We start from the raw sequence: 20836 nt of genomic DNA on the forward strand, positions 1-20836 counted from the left end.
GACTAACGCTAAAATTCTGATCCTACACTATAGCATGAGCTAGCTAAACCATCAAATCTTGTCCCCTGCGAATTACTTTCACCGCAAATCTACCCTTGCATTAACACAATGGCGCTCTAAATTAGCGCGTATGTAACAAATCTGAATATGGTGGTAACTATTTATGGCGCTTTTCCTTGACTTCATGCCAATAGCACTTTCAGGCAAGTTAGGTTTGACAACTGCTGTTGTTACTTTATGGCTAAGTGAATGCATGTTAGTCTTTCTGCTAGTCAAGGCGTAATGATTCGGGGACCGTACCAAAATAAAGCATTATCCCCCACAATTATTGATTAAAACAAAGACAGACTTTCTTTTGTTTTATTGTTTGCTTTTATACAAAAGTATCACTAAAAGATACAGCTAGTCTTTTTAAACAACAAACGTCTTTAGATTGCAAGTCACTGTACAGATACAGCACTCATCGGAGCCTTGGTTTGGACTTGAGACAAAAGAAAGGAAAATGTCAATATTGCTTGTCACTCAAACACTAGGATATACATGGCTTGAGACAAAAAGTATATAAAAACGTACTTGCTACAACACTGCCAGTTTCAGTACAACTGCATACATTTTAGTAGCAATATCTTCATTGAACCATGTGCAATACGTACAATACAGACACTGTGGCAGGTGCAGGGTTGCAACCCTTCTTTCCAACAACTACAAGACTTGATAACATTAAAGGCAAGGACCAGGTAGATGTGTACGGAACTTAAAAAAACATACTTTGAATTCCATCCAGCAAACAGATCATTCCCTTCCAATAATAAAAAATAAAATAAAACAAAATATGCATTTTTGGTTGTTTTCATCCAGTTTTGTTACACTGCATGCATGATACACGGGGCTTTTAGGCTCTCGAAAGACAACAGTGTAAAAAAAGGGCACAATTTGCGCAGAAGGTATACAGTTCAGTTTAAAATAAAAAAGGGCTTACAAGTTCAATTAGCACAAACAACATTCCCCAAGAGCAGTTTCTATCTCCGATATCTCCCCCTCTCCTTCTCCCGCTCTCGATCTCGAATCCTGTCCCTATCACGATCGCGTTCGCGTCCACGGTCTCTCTCCCGGTCCCGGCGAGCATCTCTAGGGCGGTCGCGCTCCCTCTGCCGGTCTCTCTCTCGGGGGCGGCTGCGACGCCCGCTCACCACTGCCTGGGTGCGTCGCAGGAAGTCATCGACGCGCATATCATAATCATGCTGCAAAGCAAACGAAGAGACTCATCATTTATCTTAAATATATACAATCCAGAACGCAGTAGACAAAACAAGTATTGCACGTTAGAGCTTATTTGCAATCCTTTTCTCAGATTGTTTTAATCTGTCACTTCATGTTAAATGGTAGCTTTATTGATAGGTTGTATTGTGAACAAAGAATCTGTGCCATTAGTCGAAGCTTAATTGAACATTGATTTTTGCCTACTCACAGCTATTATAGATAAACAGCATTGCAATTCAGAACATGTCTTTCATCAGCCAAGGTAAACTGGTATGTATAGTGGATCCTCAGAGATACAAACCTTAAAGTCAATGAGCAGTCAACTGAACAGGGTAGGAAAGCAAAGGCAGTGTAAGCAACTACGCATTTTTAAGTTCCTTATTACACAATGAGCACCGATTCTCAGACACAAAAATTAGCATTAAATGGTAGTCACACTTTCAATTGATAAAGAAATTGGAAATACACATCTTCAGTAACTGCTTGTTGGGTCACCTAAAATCAGTGAGTTGGAAGAAAGTTTCTGAGGGCATGTCATAATTGAACAAAAACAAAGGCACATTTCTGCATACAATAAAATGCATTTCTTGACGCAGTGACCAAAATGTTTATCAACAGTGCTAGAAATAGTTTAAAGTGATTGTAAAGGTAAATCCGTGAATAGCTTCTGACTACATTGTATGGGGTTATTATGGTATGTATTAGGCATCAGCAACAGTACAATAAATAAATTGCATGGCAATGCTGACTTATATCAGTCTAAACATTTCCATCTGTTCTTATGTGGGGATTAAATGGATGGAGTTCAATTTATTACCGAGCTTGCAGCTATTGGGTCCAGATCTTTTATGACATCATGAAGGACCTGACATATTGGCTAAATGCTTTAGTCTCATTACATGTTTCCTCCCATAGTTTCAGGCAAATAGAAGTATTCTGGCTCGCTAAAACAGCCTTTTTGAGTCCGAGTGAAAGGAAAACAACGATTACGCCTCAAATGCTTGTATATTACTGTGTAACATTATTGTTGACTTCTCAATGCTCTGCTGAAGCACTGTTCATGCTGTTACGCTGGGCTCTCAATTGTTATAAATTTCCAATGAAACACGCCATGGGAAGCTTATAGTGTCCTGTACTGGATAAAAGATTTATCAATCAAACCAGAGTGAACTGAAAGGAGTTACAACGGCATAAAAAGCAAGTGGAGTTCTGTGCGTGGCTGATATAAATACCTAACACCCTGCTATCTTCTATTTGTGCGATTATTTGTAAAAAGGACTGTTCAAGACAATAAATGACTGCAGAATCTTGAAAGACATCCCTATGTGTTAAACCAGTGGTAAGATATATGAACATTTACTCCATATTTATTCAGATATTGACAGTAGAAATGTGTGGTATAATTACACAAGAATTCATCTTGATTATTCTGCTATTCAGTGAGCAGTGTTTTTCACCGCTGTATTGGCATACTTAAGGGCTATTGTTGGCCATATCTTGTTGCTGACGAAATACAAATTTTTGGTAGTGAATGAATATTTTTTTTATTAACTCCCAGATAGACACTATTGTCCAATGTGTCATGCAAGTTGCAGATGAGACTGGTGCTTACGCAAAGGGCAACATCCAGGCTGCGTTGAGCTTATTTCTAGAGACGTTTTTTGTTGTTGTCACGTATAGATTTTGGAAAGACAGATAAAACATTCTTATTTCCGGATGGAATTTATCTTTAAGATGAAAATTTGTTACCAGGCTTGACGAGAAGGAGCGAACGACACGTTTCTCTCTGAATCTGGCGTCATGTGGCACGGGGTGGTGACCAGAGTATGGAGGGTGGGCTTGGGGAGGGGGAGGGTGGTGCTGGTAGTACGGATGGTGTGGGGGCTGTTCCATTCCAGGATATGGTGCCTACAAGTGAGACAGGTTATAGACACCAAATTTTGTGATTTTGTACAGCATAAGAGCTAAATTAACTTAAAAGTGAACTTGACTTATATTATGCTATTCAGTGTTTGGGAGCTGCTGACCACGATGGATAATTTTAAAATAGAGTTAAGGTGTGAGAAATTGGCTTATCATTTACATCTGTGCAACAGACAACTGGTGAGTGAAACACAATACCAATGAAGTTATATCACAATATAATACGGGATGAAAGCTAAACAAAACAAACTTCTTAACATTTTCTCTAACAGAAGAGCTTTTGTTTTCATTATGTGGTTTCACTAAATGGCAAAATCCAGGACGTGGCTTGAAAGACTGAACTTGTATAAAACAACTTACCATTCCTTGCCAAGGGGGAGGTGGCCCAATGTTATGATGAAATTCCCTCATGTAGTCATTGTAGGACTGGAGAAAGAAAAAGGAAATCCAACATTCACCATTTCATACTATCTCAGTGCCTCAAAATAACAACGCATATTTCCATTTTGTGTTATGGTGTGGAACAGTTTCTGTCCATAAGCTATCCCAGAAATTGATTTTTGAGATGCAGAAGAGGGCCAGGTATACCGTCAAAACTGAACATTAATTGCAAACTGTTACACTACTGTCTATGTATAAATTGTTAAGTGAGTAGACACACTAGCACAAGTGACTACCAAAACTTTATTTCATAACTTTCTTGCTCAGTAACCAACTTGATGGAAGGTCAAGCAAGTTGATGAAATCTACAAGCAATTTCCACCTTTTATAAGCATTTCCGGCTAAATCAAAGCGCTGAGTATTTAGTTAGCTAGTGAGTCTACCTCCAATTCAAAACTAGACAACTAGTCAACAAGTCTAAAAAAAAAAAAGGTTAAGAAAGGTCACTTTCCTCAATTTTTGAACCCATTCTGTTACAGAATCCGGTATGCACTGTTTTTTTGTTTATTTGTTCCCCCCCCCCCCCCCCAAAACAACTACCAAAATTGGAACAGTGTAACCACTCTGACACAATAGCACCATATACAGTTCCGGATGTCAAACTATGACCTACACAAAATCATTTTTTAAATAAAAAAGAAAATTAGCCAAGCTCAATCACAAATCCATTGTTAAATGACTTGTTACAAAACATAGGTGTGTATTAGGTTGGGCTGTCACACTTAAAACTAAAAAATACCACCCTCTACCCCAGTATAGCAAAACTTGGCAGTCACTTGTATTCACACTCAAGGCATAAACATATGAATTTGGTGCATTCACAACAGAAAATGTATTAGTCAATATGACCACACTTACCCCATTAAGGAACACATCCCTCCGGACTCCAGAGAACCGTCTGTTAGAAATGAAGTTGCTTGTTAAAAAAAAACATCTTTTGACTTGATTAAAAATAAAAATAGAAACATTACCAAGGTCTTATCAGAAGACATACCTGTCAACAGGTTGATTACGAGGGTCTTGCATGAAACCTGTGCGGATTAAGGAATGGACTCGATTACAGTACATAGAATGCTAAACTGATCCGTAAGGTCACTGTCCAAAATCAACAAATTAATTCTTACTCAGTTTACTAAACAGTAGCACTTCTTACAGACGTAAACACCCTTGTGCAATATTTAAACAGTACAAATATATACGGGTATCAACATTTAACTGTTATTAAAGTTGAATGATAAGGACATCATTCTTGTACAACAGCAGCAGACTACACTCCATACAACCATATCAGTAAAATGGTTTTTGAATTTCAAAGCAGGTCACATAGAATTATATTCTACAGAACTTGTTAGAATACAGACACACAAAGTCAGATTTACACACAGTCGAGTTAACATACACCAGCATGAAAACTATACACATTTGTAGCTATCATTTAATGCACGTTTCATAAGGCCTTTACCCAACTGCAGGGCAGGGGTAGGGAGAATGCTACTGTTTAGCAACTCCTGAAATGGAGTAGCAACACCAACGTCTGACAGAAAACATGCTACCTTCAAGAAAGCACACTCGAAAACACTGCACCAAGGAATTACCCTTGGGTCTCCAAATATTAATACCATTAAATTTATAATTTATCGATTTTATTAACCAAGTTTAAGAAATATGTTTTTAGAACATTTAGACATATGAACTAATTTATCACAAAACACTTCAAACAACTAGTAAAAACTCTAATAACATTTTTCAAACCATATTCACACTAAACGCCACAGCTGACTCCCCTGCTTTTAAATTTTTCAGACACAGGTGTCGAAATACGATGAATCTCAATACAAGGAAGACCTTGATTTCAGTCTAGAGTGGAATCAATGTGTTGATAATGCTCTTTAAACTCCTGACATCACCATGTAAGTTTTGTATTAACCTGGTCTTTGAGGGAATTCTGGAGGATAGTCAATCCTTGGTCGTTTCCTGTTGTGCATGTCATATTCCTCGGGACGACGCCTACGTGAATTAGGTAAACAATTAAGACAAATGCCATTCACACAATGTACATTACAATATCTTACCTTTCAATACCTATTCAAACAGACTCAAACAGTACTAAATATTAAATACAATACCATAGATATATGCACTCATGCATGTTATACACAAAAAAATTAATAAAATAAAAATAAAAATTCTGTGTTCTGGGCAAATCCTAGTTTTACTTTTTTAGCAGCTATTCTCCAAATATTGCATGTTTCAATGCTGAAGTTTTCGGCATTTCACAATGTTTTGTCCAATATAAATTGTATACATCTGACCACATTTCTCTAACAATATAAAACACTATTAAACTTAAATTGTTCAAGTAAAATGTGATGTTAACCTTGGTTTCTTCGCGCCGTTCGGGGTGACACCATAGGCATTTCACATGGCTCATTCAGCCTGCTCAGTACTCACAACCCAATAGTCTTGCTATCCAGTGGTCTGAGGTGTGCTAAAGTGCTCCATACATAAATCACTACTGCTGGGATCAAAATTTATAAGAAAATGCCACAGTTCTAGTGCATTTATAAAAGAAAAATAAAAAATCTGAGTTACGGTTTAAAATAAGGAAGTGGGGCACCCAGCAATTATTCACTTGAGCTTTGTTACGGAGCAGTATTTTTCAATGAAATGCCATTCATTTCAAAACACACCATCAGATTCAAATATTCAGATTCATTTTAATCGTTATTACCTTACGGGGACATTTTATCGGTTAACCAAAAAACAGCGATGCAAATATTTACAGAAATAAAACAAAATAGTGTGCTGTGCCTTCATGAATGTCATGTGACCAAGGACAACAAAAACAATGAGGTGAGCTGTTGTGTGGCTCATTCGGTTAAGGCCACATGCTGAGCTTCATGGCCTCAGCTCTAATCTGGACTGTGGCTGGCATCTCGCTAGGGTGACACACAGAGCAGTCAGCTAGGGGCCCACATTTTCACAAGAAAACGGCATAAATGAAAACAGTTAAACTAAATCAAGTCGAAAACAATCATCTAGCATCATCTAGACTAACTAGCTAACTAGCTAAGCCCCTCGATTTCACTAACGTTCTGAAAATGTCACCATAAAATGTTTGGTTTTAAATAAGGGGGGGAAATGACAAAATACAAAAATTGTATTTTATTATGCTTATTATTTTATTTATTATTTAGAATGCTCTATTGCATATACCAAAGCTAATACCCAATTAGCCAACATAAGGATGGATCATACACCTGCTGTGATGCATAGTTAAAAAAATTCAATTTATCTACTTGCATGTGGACAAAATTTAAAGACCAATCACCTTTTTAAGGTTAACCGATAAATGTCCCCATAAACCAATAAGACAATTAGATTCACCACCTTACTACCTTAGCATAAACTGGTCAGGGTAAAAAAACTGATCTAAAAGTAAATTAATGTGTGAAAACATTAAAGAGATTTCCAGAAAATCCTGAACTATTGAGCAGCTACTCTACTTAACTGAAAGGTTAGATTTAAAACCACTTTCAAGCCCACAACCCAGAAACAGTGTCTACAGCAAGTTGAAAGAAGCTGGTTAAAATGGCAACATACCGCTTTCTTGTAGTTTTGTGACCGTTAACGTTGGCATTAATTATGACAGTAAAAGTTCATAAACAGTCCAGCTTACGATTTAGGGGTCTACAGCCACAAACATATAACAAGGAGGGCCTGGCAAGGCAAAGAAGGGATGACAGTCCATCGATATCAAACAAAAAGACAAGAGGAGCTCCAGCCTTTTTTTTTTCTTTTCTTTTTTTGTAATAAACCAAAAGGGTCAACCCCCTCGGCTTACAGCTTCTCTCGGGTTCTCAGTCCATTTGAAGCCTTTAAGGGAAATGGGAGAGAGGGGACCTGCCAGGTCTCCTATCTTACTTCAGCACAGTCCTTTAGTGTAAGGGAACAGGGGGAGGTTACTCCTTCGGGCTCTCCTACCTACCGCGAGGGTGCCCCGGACGGGGAGGGAAATCTGCAACAAGGGCTTTAGCACCACCACAACATTCACAGTCCTTATTTTTTTTGGGGGGGGGGGGGGTGCAAACCAACACATCCCCCGTTACGCTCTCTCAGGGGCAGGGGAAGGGAGGGGGGGTGGGGTGTGGGGGGGCGGGGGGGGGGCACTGGGGCCAAAAACGACTATGGTCGTTTGGAGAATCGGGCGTTTCAGTTCATTGGCAAGAGATCTCCTTCGGTCGGGGGGGGGAGGTTTTATATTTAACTTTAAACATCTGCTTGAGAAAAGGCTCAACTCCCCACCGCCCCCGCCCCCCCTCATTTCTCTCCTCTCAACACACAGTTCATACAAGGCGGTGCTCAATTAGGATGATCCCCTGAAAACACTGGAGTCCAATGGCACAGCGACGGCCGGTGGGAAAGACTGTACCACACTCAGCTACAGCCCCTCATTGGTTTTTGGTCGCCAGGTCTCCCAAAGGCCAACGGCTCCCTTTTCCAAACTGGCCTACCGCTTCCCCGCAGCTTGGCAGAAGGACTCTTGCTCTCTCTTTTTCTCTCTCTGTGGCTACACGCGCGTCGCGTTTCGCACAACGGCTACTGCACGTACAACTTAACAGAAAATGCTCTGCCCCGGACAGGAGAGGAGAACCATTTGAGAAAGTCCCGCAAAAATGCTCCTCTTGAAAGCATTTTCTTTCCGTTTTTTTAACGAGCATTCGCCCCCCTCAAATCGGTGCGCCATCTTCTGATTAATTATTTACGGCTCCGTTTACAAAGTCCCACATATGATAAGGTTTATCCCCAGGGACACTCCTGAAAGAAAAGGCTTTGGGAACAAATTTAAAAAACAGCTCTTCTAGTAATTCAATTTAAACAACCAGTAACAAAAATGCATTTACTGTTTACTGCCGCTAACCATAATTAAACAATTTTAGTTTAGTTCACACCCGTAGGTGCATTTACCTAGACTCTGGGACATTATAATTACTTTCAAATGAAGAGGTGATCCTTTTTTAAGAGGAAAGATATTATAGAGAATACAACACCACCGTCAGCAACAACAACAGAAAATTGGACTGAACCCAGAGTGGAAACTTTGCCATTAATCCTCAGTGAAGCCGCACGACGTCCCTGCAGCTCGATCTGAGGATTTCGAGACTCCCCCTCTTCTTTCGTGGCGAAAGCACTCGAGGAGGGAGGGAGAGGGGGGGTTGTGTGTGGTGGTGGTGGTGGTGGGGGGGTGGGCGCATAATCGGGCGAATGGCACGCCGGCTCCGTCGCGTCACGTCACGCCGACAGGCGCGCGCGCTAGCGGTCCAAAGAGCGTTTCTAACCTTCCCGGGTCGCGCGCGGGCTCTCGGTGCGGCGGGCGTCCTCGAGAGCGGGGCTCCGAGTGCATCCTCCTCTTGTGACGCATTTTGTGAATAACCTGATACAAGTCAATGCTCTCGTCCGGGGGGAAAAGCAAGCAGAGCTGGGTTCCGCATTCCGGCTCGATTTCCTTCGGCAAGACCGATGGGTTGGTGGTGGTGGTGGTGGAATTAAAAAAAAAAAAAAAAAAAAGGGGCAGAATGTTAGAATACATGTCACTAAAAATGTAAAAATTCAGTTACATTTAACATAACATAATGACGAGAACAGGCCATTCAGCCCAACAATGCTCACCATTTACCAGTTAACACCTCTAGGGCCTGATTTACTAAGGCCTTTAACACACGCAAAACCAGTAACACGACCAATGATTGGCTATGGTATTCATTTTGCACCAATCGTTGGTTGAGTTAATTTTAGCACGTGCTAAAAAGGTTTACACACGCTAAATTACTCAGTAAATCAGGGCCCTAGGGTCAGGTTTGTCAAAAATGGCTCAACAAAATGGCGGCAACCACAGTGGCCTCACTTCAAGTTCACGTGAAGGGTGTTATTTAGCAGATACTCGCATAACTGTGCCTTGCAAATATAAATGGAGGGGTAAGGGAGGAAGGAAACTGAAATGCACCTGTCCGTCACGACCGATTTTCACAGGCTTGTGTTCGTTCCATGGGTTGGAGAGGTGAGCGGTTTTCGTGAAGGGCAACTCGCGCCTGCAAATAGAACCGTAGAGTCAGAAGAGGAAACGTCCAATCAAAGATGAGAACTGTGACCCATTTTAACGCGCTATAATGAAGATATGTTATTTTCTTATTAATGCTCAATCAAAAATGAAATATAAACACATTTCACATGAAAAAAAAACACAAGGAAGATCAGCAAAGCAAACTGCAGACTAGCTGGGAAGTCTTGTGAATAGCTTGCTAATACCAGACAACCAAGTCTCTACATCAATACACTGTTGTGATCCCTGCAAACCCACTTAGCAGTCAGTAAGCCTTAAAGAACAGGATTTATTTATTTATTTTAAAGGTTAATTGCACATCATAAGAAAAATATTCTGATTTTCCTTTCACCTGCAAATCCAGTCGATTTTGAAAACTCCGCCCAGCATTTTGGCGTTCATCCCAGCAGGCAGGACCCAGTGAATGGGAGACCCTCCGTGGTGCGACTCGGACGACAGCCTCGCGAAACCTGCGCGGCGACAAGCGCGAGAGACGATCAGCATGAGACGATCAGCACGAGACGATCAGCATGAGACGATCAGCACGAGACGATCAGCGCGAGAGACAATCAGCGCGAGAGACGATCAGCGCGAGAGACGATCAGTGAGAGACGATCAGCGCGAGAGACGATCAGTGAGAGACGATCAGCGCGAGAGACGATCAGTGAGAGACGATCAGCGCGAGAGACGATCAGCGCGAGAGACGATCAGTGAGAGACGATCAGCGCGAGAGACGATCAGCGCGAGAGACAATCAGTGAGAGACGATCAGCGCGAGAGACGATCAGCGCGAGAGACGATCAGCGCGGCTCTATCGGCCGCGCCCGTTTTCCCGCCGTGCGCGCTGACCGCGGCTCTTACCTTGAAACTTGCCGCTTTCCCGGACGGAGAAGATCAGGATGACGCTCCTGGCGGACCGGAAGGCAGCGTTCAGCTTCTTCTCGTTGACCGGCAGCGTGGACCAAACACCCTGCGGGGCACGTTCGAGAGAACAGCGGTGAGCACCCGCAGGAAGGCAGCGCGCGTTACAGGAAGTGGGAAATCACTTCGGCTACCACACATTCTCTAGGAACATTTCCTTCGGTTTACTCGTTTCCACAGGAAGCTAAAACAATACACTTACAGCTTCAGGAATATTAAAGATTCACATTGTATCTGCTACTGAAGTCACAAGCATGCTATAGGAATTAAATAAGTATCTCATAATCACATTATTTTGTTCATGACAATATTCTTTTCCAATATTTTACATTTTGAAGCAGTTTAAAAGTGCTGCAGGATGCTGCTGTGTGGGTGCTCATTCGGTTAAGGCACCACGCTGTGGCTCGTGGATGAGCCTCACGGCCTTGGATTGAAACTGTCCACAACATCAGTGAGGGCGTGGGAGGGTTTGGTCGGTTAGGGGTCTGCGTTTCATCGTGCTAGTGCACCCCACCGGTCGATTAGGGCACCCGTACACTGCACGTCAAAGCCGTATATGGCAGATCTTCCTCCGACTCCACTCTATTAGCCGCAGTCTTCTGTATGACAACTAGTAGCAGCGACACCACGTGTTTCAGCAGGGAACCATTGGATGTGTCCACTGTCGAAAGCTGGCAGGGGGGTTTCTGCATGAATGCGGCTGCAGTGGTCGAAAACTGGACATCCCAAATTATGCTGGAAATTGGATACATGGCAACCCTGTGTTGGGTGCCAAAATGATTTGGATTTTTTTAATTTATTTTTTTGTTGTTGACAGAATGCTGGTCTGGTCGTGCATTTAAGAAAAAAACAGAAAACCACCTTATTAACAGGACGCACCTTTGCTTTGGCCAGGGAAACGTTCTCGTGGTTATTGCTCTTAATCAGAAAAAACCTGGCGTCCCTCAGTATGTACTTCAGCTTGCTCGTCTGATCTACAAAAGAAATTCAGGAAAAGGTACACATTAAACATATTTCAGTTACTCTAATGTGGCAATTATTAGCTTCAGCACAACGGTGCTCCTTTAGAGAAAAACAAACTCTGAAGTCAACACGGGAATCAAAAACCCTACAACACTTACCTTTGCGCACGGCTCGAACTGAGGAAGGGAGTTTCTCATGTTTTTTCTCGGAGCCTAGAAAACAAAACAGTACATTACATGCACAGCTCTGCCATCTAGCCATCTGGAGGAAATGAAGAACTTTGCTGGCATTTTTTAAATGAAATTAAATGAAATTAAAATCAAGCGATACATTGGAGACCAATGAATTTTACACTACGTGGGGCAGTCCACAGGTGTGAATGTCTGGTGAAAATAAACGGACGAACACAGCCAATAGGAAGCAACAGCCACCTGTGACAAACCATAGAACATTTTCATTAAATGAAACGAAAAGGGGTGCTTCTTTTTCATCCTCTGCCTAACTGTTGGGTGCACTGAAGGAACAGGCCTTGGAGGGATGGCATGCTGGCTGGTGGGGTACAGTGAAAGGTGGTAATCTGACCTGCTTTGCCACTGATGCACACTGATCAGAGAGAGACCTGGTTGTAGGCAATCTGGTTTTTGCGTGGTTCATTGAGTTGAACTCCCGCACATTTGTCAGAAAATCAGAAAGGCACTTCTAGGGATTCGAACAAAAATTTGATTTTTAAAAATAATCCGAATGAACACAAGAACATTTCTCATTGATACAGATGCATGCAGGTGGTGCTGTGTATAACAATGATCAGTAACTATGTAACAACGCCCTTCCACTCAGAAAATGCCTTTGCCTAACTGGAATTTGAAGAACGGGAATTGGACACTGGCAAAATATTCACTTCAATTTTCCATTTCTGGAGAGAATGGGCACTGAGGAGGGTGCTCACAAAAAAGATGCAAAACTTCAGAAACAAACTTTAAATGTGGCTAACCCATAACAGCCGTGTAATTAAACAACCATTCAAAAGGCATAAGTAAGGCAAAGTTAAGGCATTCAGATCATCCCTTGTCCTGCCTATGCAGACGTGCTCCAGAACAGCCTATGAAAAAGTTAAGGAATGCCCTCTTTACACAGGTAAGGTATGAGCACCAGAACTTGTGAAGGGAAGACCAGTATGCCTGTTTAAAATCCTGCGTGTTTAAAAAAAAAAAAGAAAAAAAAAAAAGAATTATGCTCCAATTAACACTTAACATAGCAAACAACAGAAAAGAAATAAAAAGCCTTTGTACAGCTGTCAGCTAAACAGCAAAATTTGCCAGCAAGGAATTCTATGCGTGAGAGTAAGTGGCTTAACACTGATGCTTCTGATCAAAGGAAACCGTGTCTCCCAGTGCACTCTAAAGTGGTTCCCTACTGCGTGCTAAGGAATGTTCCGGATATTAATGAAGTTAATTACAGGAAAGGCTACTGAATGCTAAGTCTACTGATAAAGCCACGTATGCGTGTAGCGCCTTTATGAAACAGGCCTGGCAGCCGCCCCAGATGCCCGGGTGAGCCCTGCCCTGAGCACGCGCGTGCTGAGGAAGCGCTCGGTAAGCAGTAACCCAATCACAGCTCCTCTCCTCCTAGCTAAGGTTAGCGGAAACATTACGGCCCGGTTCCTGTGCCCGCGGCTGGCCATTTCATCATTCTCCCTCAGTACGCTGGCTAAAAGCTCTGACCGGACCGAGATCCATCCAAAATCGAATCGCCATTCCTTATGGCAGGTAAACCTATTTTTGTGTTTTGGTGTGGCCATCGGTAGACGGTATACTCATTTTACCCGTGATGGTTTTGCTCAAAGTTTGCTGTACATCCGGGGAAAACTGCCACTGTTTGAGGAGTCTTGTCACCACAAGCTCATGCACCCGTGTGTATAACCGATTAATACAATACCTTCAGATCTTGTGTACTTTGTAAATCAGATGCAATTTAGTTGTACTTACTTTCTACTTTCATCTGTGTGGTTTGTGTGCTACACTGTATTGTGTAACTGTACGTGTTTGAAAGTTTTTTTTAATAATAAATGCATAATCTCAACTCGGTATTCCTCATAATCCTGTTTACGGTTAATTGCCTTTTCAACATCTCATGCAGACTCTGATAGCTTTCCATCCATAGTCCCTTTCCTGTGTTTTTGCAGGAATAGTATACGGTTAAAGTGCTGATAAGGTGTGTACACTGTTATACCGATTCCAGGCCTAAGCAGCCCATATAGACCTGTCCAATAATTTATTTAGAATATGACAACGAAGACATAGTGCTTAAGACTACGCCGGAGGCCAATGCAGGGCACCCTGACACTACAGTATACCCTCTCATGACTGTAGCCTACAAGGTTACATGGGATTATATTATGTTATTATATATAGGACTTTCCCAAATAAATCCCGTTCCCGAAATAGCCCGAGGCAGGCGCAAGCACGGCACCCTTCACCCGCTGTCCGTTTTGCCACCGGCCCGAAAAGCGCTCATCCCTAATAAAGATACAGGATAAAGATAAAGAGGACCCTGTACTGGGCTGCTGGGTGACTCATCCCGTTAAAGCTCTGTTCCCGCGCGTGGATAAGCCCCACGGCCTGGTTTAAAATCTGGACCGTCTTTGCTGGCTGAGGCTTCTGGTCTGGGTCATTGCCCATTGCAATCTTAAAAAAAAAAATAATAATAATAAATAAATAAAAAATAAAAAAAACAAGACCTTGGAATATCTGCATTTATAGAATGCGGTGCGTTTTCTTCCTATATTTTGGCCTTTTTTGTGTAAAAAAGTAGAATCCTGGGTTAATGGGACCACTGATGCATTTCACTACAGGAAAAAACCACCTGTTTAACAACAGATAAGTAATTTGAGTATTCTTTTCAGAATCCAAGATAGATACCTGGAACGAAAGTCTGCTTGGAGCATCAAGAAAAACACCTCACAGGCAAAATTTAAGAGCACTACAATGTTAAAAATAAGCATTTAGCAGTAGAATAAATAAATAAGTGTTGAATGAGTGCCTACTGGCAGATCTGAAAAATAAGTCATTAATTTGCTTAAACGTCACAAATATTCAAATTGAACCTGGCGTTGAACAACTACCAACACTAACCCCAACCCCCTCAACTGAACCCACTGCAAGAAACCAATCTATGGGAATCATAGATCATACTCTGTACCCCATAGTACAAGAAATCATCAGACAGGGCAAAAGCAGGTTAGTTTACACTAATTCAAAGCGGTAAGCAATCTCTCATACTCTCACACAGACAGTAAGGAGACCTTATCCAAAAAAAAAAAAAAGGACTGAAGTAAGTTCATTTTAAAAATTGAACTGTTTTGGGATCTTTAATACCTGCATATGATTCTGAAGCTGAGCTTCCACTTCTATCAAAAATGACTGGAGATATCCCTCTAGCGTGCTTCTTCTTTCTTTCCTCATCTGAACAGTAAATCGGAAAACATGTCCCTTTTGTTAGCGTGTCCATTTAAGGAATATAAAGGACTGTTTTGTAATGCTAATCAACAACCTATGCAGGACTTGACCTCTCTGTCCTAAATTTATCACCAATTTGATACGTCCAGATAGCTACCAACAGTGGAAGAACCTGCCGACATACACAGTATGAAGTACAGTTAGCATGAAGATAAACTGTGAGATGAAGGCCATGCATTCCCATGAGCATTAGCAACTCATAATTCCACTTCCAGCACCTGATGACTTCATGATCCAAAAAAATTTTTAGAATTAACAATAAAGCAACACACTGCCCTTTCAGAAACAGCCTCTGAATTTTTTCTGTAAATGGTTAGTGCTCTTAGGTATAGTCACAGTTGACCAGCCAAGATTAACCACTTGAACTCTCGGCCACCTGATAATTTGTCATGAGAAAAGACGCTCGACTGCTCTACGCCTTGCTGGTCCTAACCAAGCTGGATCCCACTTCTGCACGTAAGAGTTCAGTGGGTTATCCAGTTGCTGCCAGACCCCAATACAAATGTGGGAACAGCTTTGTAAATGAAAGTGAAGGGCGCTGTGAAGGTGGTGAGGGTATTGGGTCTCTAGGTGCCTACCTGAAGCATCCGACCCCGATCCGGAGTGCACGGACTCGCCCTCGGAGAAGGACACGGACTCGGACTGGGAGTCGCTGGCCTCGCTGCGGGTGTCGTAGTCGTTCTGCTCGTTTCCCTCCCGCTGGTCCCCTTCCTCCAGCTCGTACTCTTCCTCCTCTCCTTCCTCCTCCTCTTCATCCTCCTCTTCGTCGTCCTCCTCCTCCGCGCCCTTCTCTCCTTCCTCCTCCTCGTCCTCCATGACCTCCTCTTCCTCCAGGTCGGAGCGGTTGCCCTCGGAGGACTCGGCGGAGCTCCCGCTCTCCTGCTCGGAGGCGTACTCCTCCGAGTTGTGCTCCTCCTTGGAGGAGTGGCTGATCCGGCCCACGCTCTCCTCGCTGGTGCGCCGAAGCTTCTGGGCGAAACGGGAACAAAACCCATCCTGAATGTTTACCTCCTTCGGTTAGCGAGAGGCTCCACGCCCCTCTCCCATTAAACCCAACTTCCTGCCCCTCTCCCTCTGCATACACCCGGCAATGCAACGAGATGCCATGTCGTCGGACACATCACTTATATGAGATACCTGCTGAACATCCGAAAGCTCTGCACCCACAGTTTAATCAATGCTCATTATTGCCAAGGTTCATTTCCGCAAGCTGATCCATAAATAAATCACAGAAGGAAACCAAGAAATTAATAGGAGAAGAAAGTTAATATAAGTTTTAACATCAGCAATACCAAGAGGTACAAATTTTTGGCTTTGCCAAAGCCAACATGGCCTTGCTCTAAAAATGACAAAATTCAAGGCGTGACATATGTACAATAGACTGAGCTACAAAGCAGCCTGGACACATTAATCAAACCACCTGTGTTCCCTGTGACATGGAACATAGCAAATCATTTTTGACTGGTTTCAAAAGCCGGCCCTCCTACCTCAGACAGCTCGGGCATGAGCGGCTTGGGCCTCCTGTCGGGCTCTCTCCTGCGGGTCAGGGGCTTCTCGCTGTGCGATTTGGGGGGGTCCCCCCTCGAGCCTCCCCCACGCACGCTGTGGTTCTTCCGGTCCTCGCCCCGGTCGTAGTGGTAGTCGTCGCCCTTGTACTCGGTGGAGTGCCTGCTCCTCGTGTTCACCAGCTTCTTGCCGTTGGCCCCGCCGGAGGGCGCGGACCTTTTGATGGCCTGTCGCGTGGTGTGCCCCGTAGACCGCAGCCTCTTGCTCTCCAGGTTATCCCCTCGATCGCTCTTCCTCTTGGACCCTGCAGCAGAGGATGTGCAGATGGAGACATTAAAATTACAGACCGTGAAGCACAAAGACAGTTTAAAAAATACTTTCCTATTCAGAATCGGTTATTAAGCAAATGGTAACGATCAAGCATTTTTAAGGGAAAGCACAATTCTCCTCCCACAGGGAAGAAACATTCACAAGATGTATTGTATTGGTTAATTAGCATAGTTCATGCTCATCTGCACATTTACTGTAGGTTCAGTAGCTACCTTTTTTCTCATTGACGTCATGCTCACTCTCAGGATTGTAGAGCTCATCGTCTTGGTCGGGTGCTTCAGTCAAGATGTCATCTAGGACGTTCAGTTCTCCATCTACAGCAAACAAAGGTTGATGATTTTGTTTTCGCAAATCTTAGGCTTGAATAAAGAAAAAGTTAATTTTTCTGTCAAACTTGACTCCCTTGACAACAGGAGAGCTCGAAGAAACTTAACTGAGCCAGGTTTTCACATTTCTGAAAGATAAGAAATTCTATTTGACTATTTACAACCATTATTTTGCCAAAAACTTTGATTTGTCATAAAGCTCACCATCATAATGGCAAAATGGAGAACATGTGGAAACAATTCAAAGACAACACTATTTCTGACCCTTCCAAGAAATAGAAACTTGTTTAACGGAAAAACCACATTCTGCCTAGCTTTCTCAAAAATCTACCACATTTTATAAAAATACATGTTTTTACATATGCCATGCTTTGAATCTGAATTGTTTTCATTGCCCAATATGATAATTTATCACAGAAACACACATGCCTCCATAACTTGCTTGTATAAGTAGGCTACCGAACACCGTGGGTAACAAGGCAGGTCCACTGAAGCAGTGTCTATTCTTTATTAGATAAGAAGAAATAAAGCCATGTCCTTGAAGCCAAGGCCAACTGGGGCTCCATAGTCATCAACCCACTGCTAAACTACATGCATGATTGGCTCTGAAACATTTCTCAGCTCGACCGGACCAGTCAAAACAATAATAACAGTCCCAGAAAATAGCACAAAATAAAAAGAACAACCTTGTCTATTATTGTTAGTCTAAACCAGGGGTGTCCAATCTTATCCAAAAAGGGCAAGAGGGGGTGGCAGCAAGTTTATGACTCAGCCCAGTATTAAGACGACCAAGCCAGACAGCGCATAGCTAGCCAGCTACCCTGTCGCTCAGTAGCTCGCTTTTTTAAGATAACGCATTGGACTTGCACGTGCAAGTCATCATTATACTGTGGGCAATTACAAGGCTGGAACATGAAAACAGTTACTGCGAGCGGTAAAAAAAATTAAAAAAGAAGGCTAGTATGGTACTGGAGTAAGGTTGTCGTCAAATTAGTTAGTGACACGTAACCTCCTCCGCAACAAGTCAACAATGAAACCTAGAATTATATAGCTACATTTTTCAATGTAACTATAATGTGGTCACTAAAGGTGGCACCTTGTACGTTATCAGGTAGCTAATGCTTGTCACTAGAAATGTCTTACAATCGCTGGCCTTTTAAAGTTGCACAGCTGATGATTTTCTACCTGTGCAAGGGCATAGTATATTGTAGGATACTTGACTTGATTTGGAATCATGCCTGTCATCATCGGCTCATTCCATTCGCTTATTTTATCTCTCTGCTTCCTTTCCCAGCTCTTAGCTCCACCCATCAAAGGTCGCAAGGAAAGTAATCAAGGAAAGGACACAGGGATGGAGGAATCGAGGTATAAGGCAAGGCTTTTAGCCTAACGGGTTGGAATGTCCTCAAATATGGCCCACCACAATTGCCAGGTCAGTCAAGGACCTTTTTAGACAAAGGACAAATAAAATAAATGATTGGACTGCACCCAAGATGATTACAGACATCAATTCCACATATTTCTTGACCCGTTTGGCCTTCCATACTAGGAAACGAGGCAAGGAAAGGAAGCAAAAAGGTTAAATTAAAAAAAAAATAGTTGGAAGGCACCCTTTGTCAGTGTTCCAGGGACTTATACTGCCCTCGTGCTCGTCGTTAGCTCCCACAAAATCCGCGTTTCCCACTGGTGTGCACACTACTCGTAAATACGATATTTCCGACAGCACATTAAGGCAGCATCAGTCAGCTCTCTCCTTTTGCGTTTTGATGTTTTCAGCAACCACAATGCGCCCGTAACTGTCGTGATGTAACCGTGGCGTACGCTCCAAATTGGTATATAAGATTTCCGATTCTTGCACCCATATGCTGGAAAGGTAAGCTCCGCCCCTAAATCAAACACTAAGTGTTCTGGCACAATTCGCCACTCAAGACTTTCCGTACGAGTGCATACAAGAGACCCTCGGAGGACCAACATTAACAATTGAAACAGAAGTTAAAATCCCTGGGGATCACATCATGGAGACAAACAAGCATATAATAATGCACCAGAATGCGATCTCATTAACCTCAAACATACACAATTTAAACGTAATATTTATCTAAACTTTTGGTTATTTCATTGGCAAGCAAACGGTCAATCGAGAAGTTAAATTCGCCCATTCATAAAAAATGTAAGTTGCGTTATAAAAGGTAAGGTAGAATATGCGGCCTTTGTCAGCTAACTACGTAAATTGAAAGCACAGCACTGCGCCTTACTGCTACCACTGAACTGCAGCAAGTTTAGCATCATTAGCCACTAAAAGTGAAATCTTGTTTACGGAATGAACTGAGTTAGGGAAGTGCTAACAAGTTGGTTAGCTAAATCAGGTTAAACTTAAGATCTGTTATGAGCCACAGACAGCGAGACAGCCAGCCATATTTCTGGCACAATGACGTCGAGAATGCAGCCGTGCTCAGCCCACATCAGTTTGGGGTAACCGTGTTAGATACCATTGTTTATTCACATAACATAATTGCATTGCCAAATTGGCGAGCTTCCATTAAATTGGCTAACGTTATCGTTACCAGTATTTAACCAACAATAGCTAGCCACCTAGGTAGCTAACGTAAGGAAAAGGCTTCTTAATCATGCTACGTTTCTCGTGATTTGAGTTGTTCCTTCATCCACACCACTAACCATGACTCGGTTAGCAAGTAATCAGATTCTAACCAGTCTAGACTAGTTGGCTGTACTGCGGGCGCGGGCACACATCGATAGCAAAGCAAACCACTACTAGCTATAGCGTTAGCCTTACCGAGTGGCGACGTATTTTGGTAAGTTATGCTAACGTTGCTGACATTTTAGCATTCTAATTCCCATTTTTAAATATACAAGAGGCATGACACATTGCAAAAACACAACAAAAACGTTTGTTGTATACCCGTCTATGTGTCATTTTGGCTGGTAAACATCCACTGATCGTCCTGAAAACAAATCACAACAATAGCTTGTCTGCTAAATTAGCCGTAGCTACTAACAAAACTAACGTTACCTTTCTCGTCTCGCCTGTCGACCGCCATCTTCCGCCCCTTTCTCTGTTTGGCGTATACTTTCAGAGAACTCGTTTTGCCTCCTCTTGTGATCGCATATACTACGTGATTATGATAGAAATGTAACTTTAAACACTGCGTTTCTTGTCAATTGTGTGCACCCCACCGCAGCTAAAATGGCGGCTTATGCGTCGCTCTGCTGGGAGAGACGAAACGGACAACTCTGACGTAGTCATGTGACTGGCGAAGACATCGAAGTCACACTGGCGTCGAAATCGTTTTGTTTTTTTCAGGTCAATTTAATGGACGATGTTAGACTATTTAAATGCGTTTATCATTACGTATCCTATTTAAGTCAAAAATAAACAATTTAACGATAACTCCGCGTACTGCATATGCATCAGGTGCGCTTAGCAAGGGTATATTCGGGATTTAATGCCAAATTCTGCTTTAAATTTCGACCTGAACTTCAGTCGATATTTGGTCTTATGGCATTTAAACTCAGCTGAGTGAAACTCACAAC

At 42.4% G+C, this 20836-nt stretch overlaps 2 protein-coding genes across 3 annotated transcripts in view; one reads left to right on the forward strand and one right to left on the reverse strand.

The window, feature by feature from the left end:
* Positions 1-346: 346 nt before the first annotated feature.
* On the reverse strand, positions 347-20557 carry ythdc1 (YTH N6-methyladenosine RNA binding protein C1). Of its 2 annotated transcripts, none has more exons than XM_064309002.1 (16): positions 20316-20557; positions 17171-17272; positions 16610-16932; positions 15701-16091; positions 11766-11819; positions 11524-11618; positions 10585-10693; positions 10077-10194; positions 9629-9713; positions 8964-9130; positions 5552-5631; positions 4619-4655; positions 4483-4522; positions 3544-3609; positions 3010-3168; positions 347-1241 (listed from the first exon to the last, which is right to left on the reverse strand). In XM_064309002.1, exons 1-16 carry the CDS (start codon positions 20341-20343, stop codon positions 1020-1022), a joined length of 2076 nt encoding a protein of 691 aa, XP_064165072.1. In that variant the 5' UTR covers positions 20344-20557; the 3' UTR covers positions 347-1019. The 2 variants fall into 2 exon arrangements, with proteins under 2 accessions (XP_064165072.1, XP_064165073.1); XM_064309003.1 differs by having other exon boundaries at positions 15701-16088; positions 20316-20556.
* Positions 19735-20836, forward strand: part of glis3 (GLIS family zinc finger 3) — a 35089-nt gene continuing 33987 nt past the window's right edge. Inside the window, exon 1 of the mRNA XM_064308926.1 lies at positions 19735-20097. The gene's annotated coding sequence lies outside the window, so the exon portion shown is untranslated. The remainder of the gene's footprint in view (positions 20098-20836) is intronic.

Source organism: Anguilla rostrata, chromosome 14 (genome assembly GCF_018555375.3).
Source record: "Anguilla rostrata isolate EN2019 chromosome 14, ASM1855537v3, whole genome shotgun sequence".
Taxonomy (NCBI): domain Eukaryota; kingdom Metazoa; phylum Chordata; class Actinopteri; order Anguilliformes; family Anguillidae; genus Anguilla; species Anguilla rostrata.

Coding starts and splice junctions, on each gene's coding strand:
- ythdc1 (XM_064309002.1), bottom strand. CDS start 20,343: ATGGCGGTCGACAGGCGAGACGAGAAAG. Junction 17,273..20,315: donor CGACAGGCGAGACGAGAAAG/GTAACGTTAGTT, acceptor TGTTTGCTGTAG/ATGGAGAACTGAACGTCCTA. Junction 16,092..16,609: donor TCATGCCCGAGCTGTCTGAG/GTAGGAGGGCCG, acceptor CGTTTCGCCCAG/AAGCTTCGGCGCACCAGCGA.